At 43.1% G+C, this 13,565-nt stretch overlaps 1 protein-coding gene across 1 annotated transcript in view; it reads left to right on the top strand.

Moving 5' to 3' along the window:
* The window catches only part of myripb (myosin VIIA and Rab interacting protein b), a 178,588-nt gene that overhangs the window by 140,665 nt on the left and 24,358 nt on the right, over window positions 1-13,565 (top strand). The window contains exon 5 of the mRNA XM_050056270.1: window positions 8,469-8,555. Within this exon, the coding sequence (XP_049912227.1) occupies window positions 8,469-8,555 (87 nt within the window). The remainder of the gene's footprint in view (window positions 1-8,468; window positions 8,556-13,565) is intronic.

Here is a 13,565-nt window from a genome sequence, read left to right as displayed (position 1 = left end):
CCGCTTTTTAAGTGAGTCGACCAAGGTCAGGTAATATATCTCCAATTCGTTTCAATTTTACTCGCTGTGGGAATTCTTTTTTCACGGTTGCTGGGTGCAGCTAAGCTAAATGAATACAGATACCGTGAAACCGATCAGCCACAACACCGGCACATCCCACGAATGCTCATCAGACTTGGATCTGGGACTTTTGAGGCTAGGTCAACACCTTGAACGATGCATTGTTCTGCTGGGAAACTTTGGGTCCTGCTATATATCTGGATGCTACTTGACGCGCTCCACCCACTCAAACACCGTTGCCGATCGAGCAAACTCCCTCATGGCAACAACACTCCCTGATGGCAGTGGCCACCCCAGCAGAACAATGCTCCATGCCACACCACAAAAAACTGTTCAGGAATGGTCCAAGGAACATGACAGAGAGCTTAAGGCCTTGACCTGGCCTCCAAATTCCCCAGTTCCCAATCCGACTGAGTATCTATGGGACGTGCCGATACCCCAGACATATCGCCCATCCAAGGTGGGGCCTCTACGGATTGGACATGGCTCTGACATGTCAAGGTATGGACAAGGGAAGTCTGTGGATGCCCTGTGGTGTTTAGCACCAGGGTCTTCGTGGCAGATCCTCTAAGTCCTGTGGGCTGTGAGATAATGTACCAGCATGTCCCAAGGATGCTCGATTGGATTTGGATCCAGGAAATTTGGAGTCCAGGTCAAAGCTCTTTGTTACGCTCCTTTGGCCATTCCAAACTACGCAGTGGGCTGAGAGTCATTGACATCAACTTTGACATCCCTAACATATATATATATATACGTATGTAAAGAATAGAATAAAATGGGGATTTGATGTCATCTTGATGTTATGAGAATCCCACTTGTCAAGCAGAGTGAGCACTGCATGTGATGCTGCTGATCCATTTTTGTCCAGTGGCCACTTAACCAAAAACTGTCTCAACCATCAACATTAAACACCAGTGCAGTAGGTCAGATGTGGCTCATCTAGTGAGTCAGTGCCAGGACAATGTGAACAGTGACCTTGCTTCCATTTCCATTCCTTTCCTCCGAAATAGTGAAGCGCAGTGTTGCAAACAAAGCACGAGGACCTCCTGATTCACCTCTTTCAATAGAGTTGTACTCGTTCAAGACTTTCTGCAGCACCTAAAAGATAGCCCTACTGTAATTTGGCTCAAGCACTTCAGACACTCACAGGTGTATTGTCGCTTTTCGGAGCACTTGCACGGCCTGTGTTCTTTGAGCTGAAAGCTTGGTGACTCAGAATACAGTGCTCTGTCTGTGGGGATTGGAGGGCAGAATGTTAAACAGGAGCCCAGAGCCACTGCTGTTGGAAAGCAAACAACTACAGGGCTCGGACCACATCGGTATCAAGAATGCACTGACTGTATTTGTGTGGTACTTACAGCCCATCGGGCACATGTGAGCCTGCCTGTGTTGGTGGACCAATGTGTGTTGAATGAAGGAGACGTACTGAAAACTCTGACCTTTAGCAGCTGGACCTGACTAGCTAGTCTGTACCGTATACATTCATTCTCTGATCTGATTTTAAGGGGTATTTTGTGCCTTTTTGGGGGTATTTGTAGCATAATATTTGTGCAGCTTTAATCATAATATAGCTCACATCCCACACGTCTTCATATCTGCTGAGAACAGAAGACAATAGTGCCCTTTCACCCAGTTCAACATTGATCTCTATTATTGAGCTCTTTGCGAAATTGTTTGATGTTTTTGTTTCATGCAGTGGTTTGTGTGGGATTGACATTTTCTTCTGCTGCTGGCGACAGCAGAAGCAGCCAATAGAACATTGTGTTTTACTCCTGGCTGCGTTCTGGGTGGTTTTCTGCAGCATTGTTCTGGTCCAGGTTCATGCACTAGAAGGATTAGCCCAGTCAGGCTCCTTTTAAGTCAGACACAGTGGCCCGCAGGTGACAGGAGCTGCATTATGAAAATGTAAAAAATGTAATACTAAGAGCTTGTGCTAATTATTTGAGACATTTTTGCTCCTTCATTTCGCATTCCACCTCCATCATTTGAACTTTAAAGGCCATGTTGGCCCTGGGACCAATTATTTTCTGCACACACATACACACGCACGCACTTGTAAATGCTGCAAGCACCACCTGAATTGTCAGTATTAAAAAAAAATATTAATATTTTCCAAAGAGTGCAGTTTTGTCCTGAAACACCCTATTTCCATTTTTATGACAGATTTAAATTACACTGGCATCACCTTCACAAAAGGTGAGTAAAAGTCTTATCTCCCAAATAAAAGAGAGGAATGAAGCGAAGCGTTTGTTTACTTTCCACTACCTCCCAGCCTGGCGTGATGTAAACAGACATCCTGTCGGTTCAGCCGTTGTTCTGAGGACGTTGTTTATGAGACTGTGTGTGCTGCCAGATGCTGTATTGTAATTGAAAGGAAACCGTCTGGACTCTCCTTCCTCCTCCTGCTGCCGCTGCTGGCACTTCAGGAACGTTAGCTCTAAGTGGAACTTTACTGGCTCATTTATTTATACAGTCTTTTGTGAGTTCCCTCTGTCTCTCTGCATATTCTCTTTTTATGACACTTTATTTCACTCAACTTAATCCCCACATTGAATGTGCAGTTTGCAAAATGTCTAAATTTTCAGGCCAAAACAAGACGATTTTCTAAATTGGCAAGCCACATTATTCAACTCAGTGTTCATCTGTCTTATTGAAAGCCCAGCTCAGAACAAAGCTGTTTTAAAATGTAGCATCGGTGTGAATCGGCTCGTCTCACTTTGACTCAAGCTGCCTGATGATGTCACCTGTGACTCAGCTTGTCAAGTCAGCAGTGACTGGTTTTGGAGCATAAGACACGTCACCTGTTTCAACAGCTGGTCAAGTCAGTTACGAACTGTCAGCTGGGGCACATTCAATCTAAGAACGGTGTGCACCATTATTCTATAATATCCAGACTGAACGACGTTTCCTCAAAGTGGCTCGCAGTGGGCTTTGAGGTACATTTTCCTTTCATTTCATGGGTGCTTTAGAAGTGTGACAGTCAGCAACGATGTGTATAAACCCCACTGTGTTGAGAAGGCAGTTTGCCAGTGTTATATTAAAGTAGTTTCACTAGGTGCTAACTTTTTCTGGCAATATGCAGTTACATTTCTTTAAACTGCAAATCATTTATTGACAATAACAGCAGGAAATCAAAGCAGATTGGTTGTTATAATAACAAAGAGAAGAATTCCCAGTACAGACATACGCTTGTATCTTTTCCATTTTCTCTGATCAAAAAGGTAATGTGGTTCTCCCACTCTTTCAAACACACACACACGCAGACACACATTTGCACACTCAGACACCCTTGCAGATGCATGCGACCGCTGTCGTCTATGCAGTTACCATGGCAATATCGAGCGATTTCCTACTCCACTCCCTTGAGTGGCGTGATGGCAAGCGGCGTGGAACAAAGGTGAGACAATGGTCATGTTGAGAAAATATAGAAGTTGAACATGAGGAGGAATGTACTGGACTCACACACACACACACACACACACACACACACACACACACACACACACAGACGCACGGTGACCTGCCACCACCTCTGTAATAACGAGGCAGCAGTGCCATTCAGGGCCAATTAGAAATGAACACATGGCTCTGTTGTGTCACACTAGTGATTGTATCACTGCTGCCTCGTCAGATATGACTCATTGATGAACGGCAGACGTAAGTGGAAAGAATGACAAACAAAACAATGATGTGGTGTCCCCCCTCTCAGTTATCACTGTCATCTTAAAAATGCTGTAAAGATGTTAAATCAGGAGTGGTGTCCGAAATATTGCATCTGGCATTATACATTGTCATTTGATCCTTTGTTAATATGAAAATATTGATTATAGCAGCTTTAAATAAAGGATCTCAGTACTTTTATCAGCGGTTAGATGCAATATTTCAGACACTGCTCTTGATTTAAAGGGACAGTTCACCCCAAAGTCAAAAATACATATTGTCCCTATCGCCTAGTTGCAGAGTGCTGGAGATATCAGCCGTAGAGATGTCTGCTTTCTCTGAAATATAATGGAACTAGATGGTACTCAGCTTGTGGTGCTCAAAGCATCAAAAATGATTTGATGAACTCAACAGCAATGTCTCTTTCCAGAAATCATGACCAAGTTGTTGTGAGCAGTTTCATGTAGGGACTATTTTCTCTCTACAACTGTGTCACTGTGCAGAAGGAAGCATCCATCTACTGCTAGCTCACCTAGAATCCTCTCTCATCCATGAGTAGATGCACACTTTCTTCTGTGGGGTGATATGTATACAACATTTGGCAAGTCACACCAAAACTATCTAGACTGAAAAATAGCACTACAGGTAAGAGTAAAATATGTGTTTTTTGAATGACACATAAAAGCATTTTGTGATCTGACAGCCCCATTTGCACAATGGCATCATTAGTCTGTGCGCTCCTGAACCTTTGCAAATGACTGTTAATAGATGAATCTGTTTTTTGATGTGACAATTGAGGTCTGGTTAGATTAGAAACAAAAACTACTTAGTGAGGTTATATATGCAGATGATCTGGTAATCTTCTGCCCGTAAAGAGCTGGCCTACAACAGCTGTTGAAGATTTGCTCAAACTATGGTGCTGACATCAAATATAATGCCAACAGAAGTGAAGAAGACAGAAAATTAGTATTTCCTGGATTCTTTCAATCGGATGTGGCTCTTAGAGTGTGTAATGAGATGAAATTTCTCAGCCATTATATTGTCAGTGATTTAGCTGATGATGTGACAGTGCCACAAGTTATGCACAAGCTAATATGTTTGCTCGCAAATTCAGCATGTGCTCAGTTAATGTAAAGATAGCTCTTTTTAGAGCATTTTGTACCCCGCTGTATACTGACCACTATAGAAGAGTAACATGCAAAGACTTAGTGTGGCCTATAATGATGGCATGAGACTGCTTCTTAAACTTCCAGGATGGTGCAGTGCCAGCCAAATGTTTGTAAATGTCAGTGTGCCCAGCTCCCCTGCCTTAATACAAAATCTTATATATCGATATATGTGCAGGTTCTCTGTCTCAGAAAATGGTGTCATCCAGGCTTTGGCCAACCCTGAGCTGAGCTCGGTCAGGTTTTCATTGAGACTGTGGGGCCACCGGCTCTCCAGCTTGTTTGTGGGTGCAGTTTATTGAGTTATGTGCGGATGTCTACAAGACAACAAACCAACTGCCTGTTCGCTGGTATCGCTCCAGCAGAGGTCAGACCAGAAGCAGCCATGCTGGCCCTCGCTTGAAAGGCACAGACGAGTGAATCCCACCCCATAGCACTTGCGTCTCAAGTCCTGGCGCCCCTTCGCCACACATGCAAAGAAGAAGAACTGCTACGTACAACAACATCTGACACCTCCAAGGCTGCCTGGGTCAAGGCAAGATGGAGGGACCAGTGGAAGTCTGCACCACTCCACACCAGCTCCACCACTACACTGAAGACCCCACAGATGTTCACGGCCAGAATCTGCCCCGAAAGCAATGGACAACCCTCAGTTGCCTGAGGACAGGCGTAGGATGCTTCGGGCCAGCAATGCAAAAATGGGTCTGGGGGACAGTGCCCACTTCAAATGCGGTGATCCACTACAAACAGTGGAACACATTATAACCAGCTGCCCCAAACACAGGCCCCCAATTGGCGATTGTGGTCTAATTGACCTCGATGATGAAAACTGGACTGGCTTGCCTCAAGGAAGCTGAAGGTCTAAGGACATATGCCAGAAGAAGAAGACTGAATTATGTCTTTTTATATATGAACTTGCATTATGTAGTGTTGGGTATTTCTTGTATTCATATATAGTATTTATTATATTCAGATAAATGTGATGAAAAAGTATGTTTATTCCTCCTGAGAAGTACAGAACACTACACTACATGAGTACATGTACTGTGTTACCTCTGACCACTTCATCTAAAATGATGTTTTGCCTCAATAGACAGTAACACACATAGGTACATTTTCCTGCTTCGATATTCGCTGCGTGCAGGACGGCTTTCTGCAGGTTGCATCCGTATGACTGACAGGTGACAGCGACACTTTCTTGAACATCTCACAGATGGCCAGGTTATGCTGACTGGCTGTTGTGACAGAGGTTGACGTTGGTATGTATAGAGTGAGCTGATGTCGGTGTGGCATGAGTTATGATACCCAGTCCTCAGGAGCTTTTTTAGTCTGTATATTAGTGCCTCCACTTCCCTGCCTCCCTGTCTGTCTCTCTTGGTGTGTGTATGTGTGTGTGTGTGTGTGTGTGTGTGTGTGTGTGTGTGTGTGTGTGTGTGTGCTGCCCTCCGTCTGTGTGTGTTTCTCGCGAGGCGGCTCACTTTCTCTGACAGCAGTCCTTTTGTGTCTACATTGTCCTGAGCTGCTGCAGGTAATTTCCCCACCTATTGTCGCCTTCCACACTCCCAGAAACTATAATTCAGCTCTAACCAAGCGAGAACAGTACAGCTCTGTCGAACGCCGCTTCAGTCAGAGTGAGACAACTCTGGGAGTGAAGGACGGGTGGAGCGTGTAATGGTTTTGGGAGTTGTTACACCGTGTTGCGACTGGGAGGACTGGGCCTGTGAATGAAGAGATATATAGGGTGGCATGAAATCAAATACACACTCCTCAAAGTGGAGCTACACAATTTTTTGTGTGAACCTGCTGTAAAGGCAGATGTTGCGAGTAGAGATGTATTTAAAAAAGTCTTTTCTGGTGGAGTTACAGCATGTCACTGCGTGTCTCTGTGAAGTAATGTAAGAGTTTGTGATTGCTGGCTTACAGGCTCCACTCTAAAACGTCGCAGTGCTTTGACAAACAGCAGTTCATCTTGCAGTAAAGCTGAAATAGTATAACATATCTGACAGCTGGCTGTGTTACTGCTGCTGTCAGGGGAAAAAAAGGAAGAAAATGCCAGCTCCTTTGATTTTGATGTATTTGTTTTTGTTTTCCTGGCTTCATACTTTCATGTGTGGGCTCATTAAACCCCTTCTGAAATGGTTTTATTAAGTTAATTGCATTTTTATGCAAAATAAATGTCTAGTAGTTAGACATACGCTTGTGGGAGATATAAGAATGCATCCAATGGCAACACTGTGGTGTGGAAGAGTGATCGCTGTGTAATCGTCTGGCGTCTTGGCGGGGTTGCAGTCAGCTATGGCAGAGATCGGTGAGTGTCTCTGGCTCCTTGAAGGCGGACTTGCACCAAACCGCCGCGAGCATTCGACTGTCTCTGTGCATTCAGCCAGAAGCTGCAGCCTGTCCAGCAGGAACAGCAACAGGACTCTGCTGACAAGATTAATGTCGGAGGTGAAGCCGACCCCGGCCAAGGATGGGAGTCATGGAGTTTGGTCGTGCTTGTGTTTTGTCAGCAGCAGGGGCCGAAGTGTTGGAAGAAGACCTAGGATTTGGATAAGTTTGGTTTTGGCTCCATTTAGTGCATGGAAATGAGCTAAAGGAGGGAGCAGAGGTGGAACTGGAGCCATGGTGCTCTTGTGTTTTGTCTGGAGCCATGTTTGAGAGTGGGCATGGCCTGTGGTCATCGGATGACATGGAAATGTACCTGGAGTGTGGTCAGTTAGAGGACTCACTTCCCTCATTCCAGTAGCATGACTGTATTCTACCTTGGTGGCCTGGCACGTCCCTCTCCTGCACTGCCTGACAGTTTGTCTTCTTTAATAACCTGCACGTCCATTTATACTCTCTTCATTTTTACAGCTGGACTGATGAAAAGGGACGCACTAAACGCAAACCACAAGAGAACTGTCTAAAAGGAGTTAATGGGCCACTAAGGGAATATGTGGTTTTGAAGGCGGGGATGTTGTAACCATTACACCTTCTTTAGGCTTCCATGGCTTTTTAAGTAGACCTATCTGAGAGCTATAATCACAAATGTTCCATTTTCGGTGACATGAATGCCCTTTTGCCGTAAGTCTAGATTTTGGAGTTTGTTTGAAGAAGATATGTACACAAATATAGCACTAACTCAGAGGAGACTTGGCCTGAATGAGCTATAAAGAAAACAACACACTACATAGTGATGCCTGTGCGCACTGAGAATATGCTTATGATAAGTGCCAGCAAGTGATTAGTTTGAAAGGCAAAGGGAATTATCTTTTTCTTTCAATTGTCATTTCATTTCTTTTGTGTGTTTTTTTTTTTCAGTGCACAATAGGGAAAGGCACAAAGTAGAAGAAACAAAACTATACAATTGACAAGATGACAAATGGAGTTGGGAATACAGTTGACAAGAGTACAAAAAAGGGTTTAGTGGCATTGTGCGCAGTGTAACCTACTTTTAACGTGGCACAGTGCAAAAGAATATGCCGCTGTGGTATTATATGGTATGATATGAGCAGAATATTTGCATTTCTTTGACAGGCGTCAGTTTGAAGGCTTTTATCTGAAGACTTCATTTGTCGTTCTCTCCCTCCCTCCCTCTAGAAAGCAGCGTTCACGAGGGAAGCACCGGCAACGACAATGATGGCAGCATCTGTGGCAGCGACTCCGCCTTCTACAAACAGAGTGAAGGTGAGAGATGCGGTGATGAACGGGCAGCATTATTGTGGCAGTGCAGATGGGTAATTTCAGCCACACTTATAATTGACATTATCTTTTCCACTTTACAGTCGCTTCTTGCCTGCTGTGGTAGCCATATTGATTTTTTTCTCCACCATTTGTCCCTTTTTCCATTTTCTTAAAAGGTTGAGCTCTTATGTTTATTGCCTATTAATTGTTGCCTTAGAGACCACTCTGCAAAGAGCGTGTGTGTGTGTGTGTGTGTGTGTGTGTGATCACATCAGTGCTACACAACACTAAAGTGAATTGAAACGCAGAGCGACAGTTCTTGTTTGATCATTAAACTGCACACACATTAAAATTCTCACGCATCCATACACACATAAATCCACAGGACACACATAAAATCACTGACATGCCGTGTCCAACAAATGCACACAGATAAAATTATAACCTCCTACACACCACAGACAACACATTAGACACACATGCTCGCGCCATTAACTGTAAACAAACACCCCTTCATGCACAAATAAATACACAAACAAACAAATAGCCCCAGTCTAATGATAACCTTCATTTAATTTCTTTGTCAGTAATTGTAAAAAGGTCATGCAATGATGAAGAGCTGCCATTTAGATCATGGCAGTTCTTGAGAAGCCCATAAAGACTGTGCAGGGATCTGACACAGAGTTATAAACTTAACTGAAATTTCAGAAAATCAGAGAAAGACTTTACATGCTTTTCCATCCACTACTGTTTGTGTATATTGGGAGTTGGTTCATCGAGGTAAACAGTGGGTGGCGCTAATGCTCCAGTCAGGTGCCATGATACCACTGCACAAGATGAGTACCAGTGAAACCCGAGGGGCAACCTCCGAGGCTGAAAAATGAAGCCGACGCAAAGTGCCAGAAACTGCAGTTCATCAGATGGCCACTTGAGGCTGGCTCCAAAGCAGGGTCAATCCCCACAGACCACCATGTTAAAATGCCCCAAACTTTACAGCAGATATAAACATGTTTACAGCCCGGTACAAAAAAAAAAAAAATTGGTCTCTAGCTTATTTCAAAATTCATGACAACTATACAGGAGGTGAATTTTTTAAGTAATTTAAGGGTGGGGCCGCTTAAGTAACAGGTCATCTGTGAGGCAGTGCTACAGTCTATGAGTCAGCTCCACCCCTTGCCCTTCCACAGCTCCAGCCTCTTATCCAAATATGGTCACTTCTTCAAAAAACCAATATGGCGACGGCTGAAATGCTGAACTAGAGGCTTCAATACGGCAGTCCACAAACCAGTGGGTGACCTCATGGAAGCTATGTCCATTATTTATACAGTCTATGGTGAAACCTCAAACAAAGGAAGACAATGGATGTATAACCTCCCGAGACAAAACATTTTGGGTTTACTTGACCTTATACTTCATTATTCTTGACTTAGACCTGTTGTCCTCTTTCATAGACACTTTTTTATGCTATCTAGTGGTAGTCAGAGCACAATACACTAATCCATGTGAAAACAAGATGGCGGTCATTTCTGCCAAGTCAGTCCGCAGCCGATCCTGACACGAAAGTGGACAAAACCTGATCACATTTTATGGTTGAAACTTGTTTATTTCCGATTATTAATGTTTGTAGTTTGATGTGACAACAAATTTGACAATTTCAGCAACAGTAACAAGCTGAGACGCTGTTAATTAAGAAATACTCGTTTGAAGACATTGGGACTTTATTATTGTTGATGATGTTTAGTTTTTTTTATTGCATGCTACTGATCTCAAATAGCTAGGAGAAATTAAAATGCATACCAAACAAAAGTTTGAGTCTCAGGGAAATAATAACAGAATGATGCTGACAGTGTAAATGGAAAGTTTTGAACAGCTAATATTACAGCTCTGTGTTCTTTGAAGAGTTCTGGTAACAGCCCTGTTTGCAGTAAAGCTGTTAAAAGCCATCCAGAGATGATGAGGAGAGCTTGCAGTGCCCTATGCAATGACTGGAAGTCATCATTTAATCACTAAATTCTATTGCACTTAGCGGCATTTACATTTTATTTATAAACGTAACTGTCCACATAACCCAAGCGTAAGAACTTTTTTTGTGATATTTTTAGATTTATTTTTTTTTCAAATTTTTGGTGTTTCTACTCAGGTTTTTTTCTATGCACAAATGAAAAAATGCACATAAAAATAGGCAGATGGACTCACACCTACTGAGTCACTGACTGAGTGATGAAGTTTCACCACTGGTCGGTCCAGTGTTGGTTTTTCCCCATTGGCCATTGCTATTTCAAAATTAATAGGGAGAAGGTGCTTCCACTGGTAACGTCTTGGCCTCCACAATCAATCATCTGATCCACTTCCTCAATGGAAAAGTGGTTGTTGTTGCTGCGCAACACATGTATTACTCTAACTACAAAGCTTGACTCAGAAAGCCTCATTTGGGAAATTCAGGGGGAACTCTAAAAACTTACAATTTCTGGCGCCACTGTTTTTTTTTTTCCTGTAGAAATTTATATTGTCCTTTTTAAACATGTGGTGTTTCAGTCCTATATTTGTTGAATGTTTGATGCAGTTTCATAGCCTGTTAATACCATCCTGATGATGTGAGCTCAACATTCTGTTTCAGTCTGTCTATCAGTTTGGACTCTGTGCCGCCTCAAACACTTTAAATGGGCAGGAGTACCCACCTTGACAGGCAAAGTCCTTCAGCCAATCAGCGTCACAAAACACTGCGGAACATCTTCTTCACCAACTGAGTCAGCTGATAAAACAAACTTTTGCCAGACTCAGTCAAAAGAACGGCAAAAACGTCTTTTCCTCCAAGAAACTTTGCGAGTGCATACTCTAGTTCTTATTTAATTGTTGTGATTGTTGCAGTTAACGTTACAGTTAGCTCTTGTTGCTTTGGGAGCTACCATTACTGTTGTGCAAGCTGTGGCCTGCATTTTACATCATCAACTATAACACAGTCCCTGATTGGCCCGGATTGATTTTCGATTTCTGAATACAAGAGGAAGTGGCACTGAGTCCAGACTGCTACAGAGGGCGAAACAGAATACTGAGCTCATGTCATCAGGATGTTCTCACCAGGCAAGCAGTTTAATGCACATGTTATAAGAGCAGAGTAGTGTGTTTGTAGCAAGTGTGTGGTTGAGCAACAGAGAGAGTGATGGTGGCTCAGAGCAGACAGCTATAACTGAGCGGAGCAGAGGAGAAATTAGCTGTAAAGCTGTCAAGTGGTAGTAAACGTACAGTGTAGGTTTCACTTGGTCCATGAATAACTGCTGCAGCTCACCAAAGTGAGCATCAACTTCGGCCCTGGAGGCAAAACAAAGTCTCCCCTGTGTTTCCCCACCACGGTCTGGAAGCTGAAGCAGGAACGTTATCTCACTCTGTTTTCTGTAATATCAACGTTTGAGCCTGTGGGCATGTTCATAACTGTCATGGGATGTAACCTAGGCTCTGCTTACAAAATAACATTAATCACATAACACTTTGGGTGAGTAATCCAGAGCGACAAATTGTTGAAAATTGAAATTATACTGTTGAATATATCAAATTAAAGCAGAGTTATTTGTCTCAAACATATCTTAACTATGTCAGATGATATGCTACTTTAATACAATTTGAAAACAAGTATTATGGGGACCTGGGCGTCACAGTGGTGCAGTGGTTAGCATTGTTGCCTCACAGTAAAAGGGTTCCTGGTTCAAACCTGAGGTGGGGGAGCCCCTTTGTGCAGAGTTTACATGTTCTGCCAGTATCAGTGTGGGTTTTCTCCGGGTACTCCGGTTTCCTCCCACAATGCAAAGACACGCAGTTTAATTGGTGTCTCTAACTCTTCACATTGTAGACACTACTACTGTTTACCCTTGTAACAATGTAGCTACAATTTAGCACACTGACCATCTAGGTTTCAACATAGTTTTGTTTTCTTTTGACAAAAGGGTGACAGGCAGGAGTGTTATTTGTTTAAAGCAAATGCTCCCAACCATTTCTGCAACTGACCCCTCAAAGAAGTACTCAATCTATTTAGCATTGCACTTCTACAACACTGTTGACCACGATGGACAAAGGAAAATATAAAAATTAATGCTGCAGAGCCGTGTCTGTTCCACATATTTTCTTCCATGCCAAAACCTGCTGCGAGCATTACCCACTTTGCAGCTTGACCGCCGACTTTCTGGTCAGAGATTCGGGTGTTATGCTAGTAGCGACTAATATAACCTCGAGCCACAAGACTTAAGCAGACATGAGGCTAAAGAGGTCTGGTAAGCTCACTTCTCTTTAACTCCACACCCCAGATTTTTTTCATTTGCAGACTTGTAGTCTTCAGCACCAGACACTCTACACAGCTCCCTCTTGATTCGTAAAAGGAATTTAACATTTTAAAAAAATATACATCTTATCTTACTATATAATGACGAAAACTCTGTCCATGTGTCTGGTCCACGTGTTTTTTCCTCACTGACTTGGTCAATCCATGTGAAATTTGGCACAGTGGTAGAGGGTCATGGGAGGATGCGAATGAAGCAATATTACATCAATTGGCCAAAGGGGGGCGCTATAGCAACTGATTGAAATTGCAAACTTTGCATGGGCATATCTCATGCCCCATATGTCGTAGAGACATGAAACTTTGTACAGAGATGCCTCTCCTCATGAGGAACAAATTTGCCTCATAACGTCTTGTTATATAGATTTTCCGCCATTTTGAATTTTTTGAAAAACACTTAAAATCGATCTCTTCCTAGGAAGTTTGACCGATCTGCATTAAACTCGGTGAACATAGTCTAGGGACCAATATCTAAAGTTCCCTCTTGGCAAAAGTTGGAAAACTTACTAAAACTGAGCTTCTATAAGGCAATGAATATTGCGGAGGGCGTGGCTCATCACATAAAGGTGTATAACATCTCAAGGGTTTCACCCATCACCACGCAACTTTGTAGGCATATGACCACACATAATCTGAGGGGACCCCTCCATTATTGACCCAATCAAACAAAATGGGGGCGCTAGAGA

The sequence above is a fragment of the Epinephelus moara genome, chromosome 11, assembly GCF_006386435.1.
Source record: "Epinephelus moara isolate mb chromosome 11, YSFRI_EMoa_1.0, whole genome shotgun sequence".
Classification (NCBI taxonomy): Eukaryota; Metazoa; Chordata; class Actinopteri; order Perciformes; family Serranidae; genus Epinephelus; species Epinephelus moara.
This window is presented reverse-complemented; position numbering and strand designations above follow the sequence as displayed.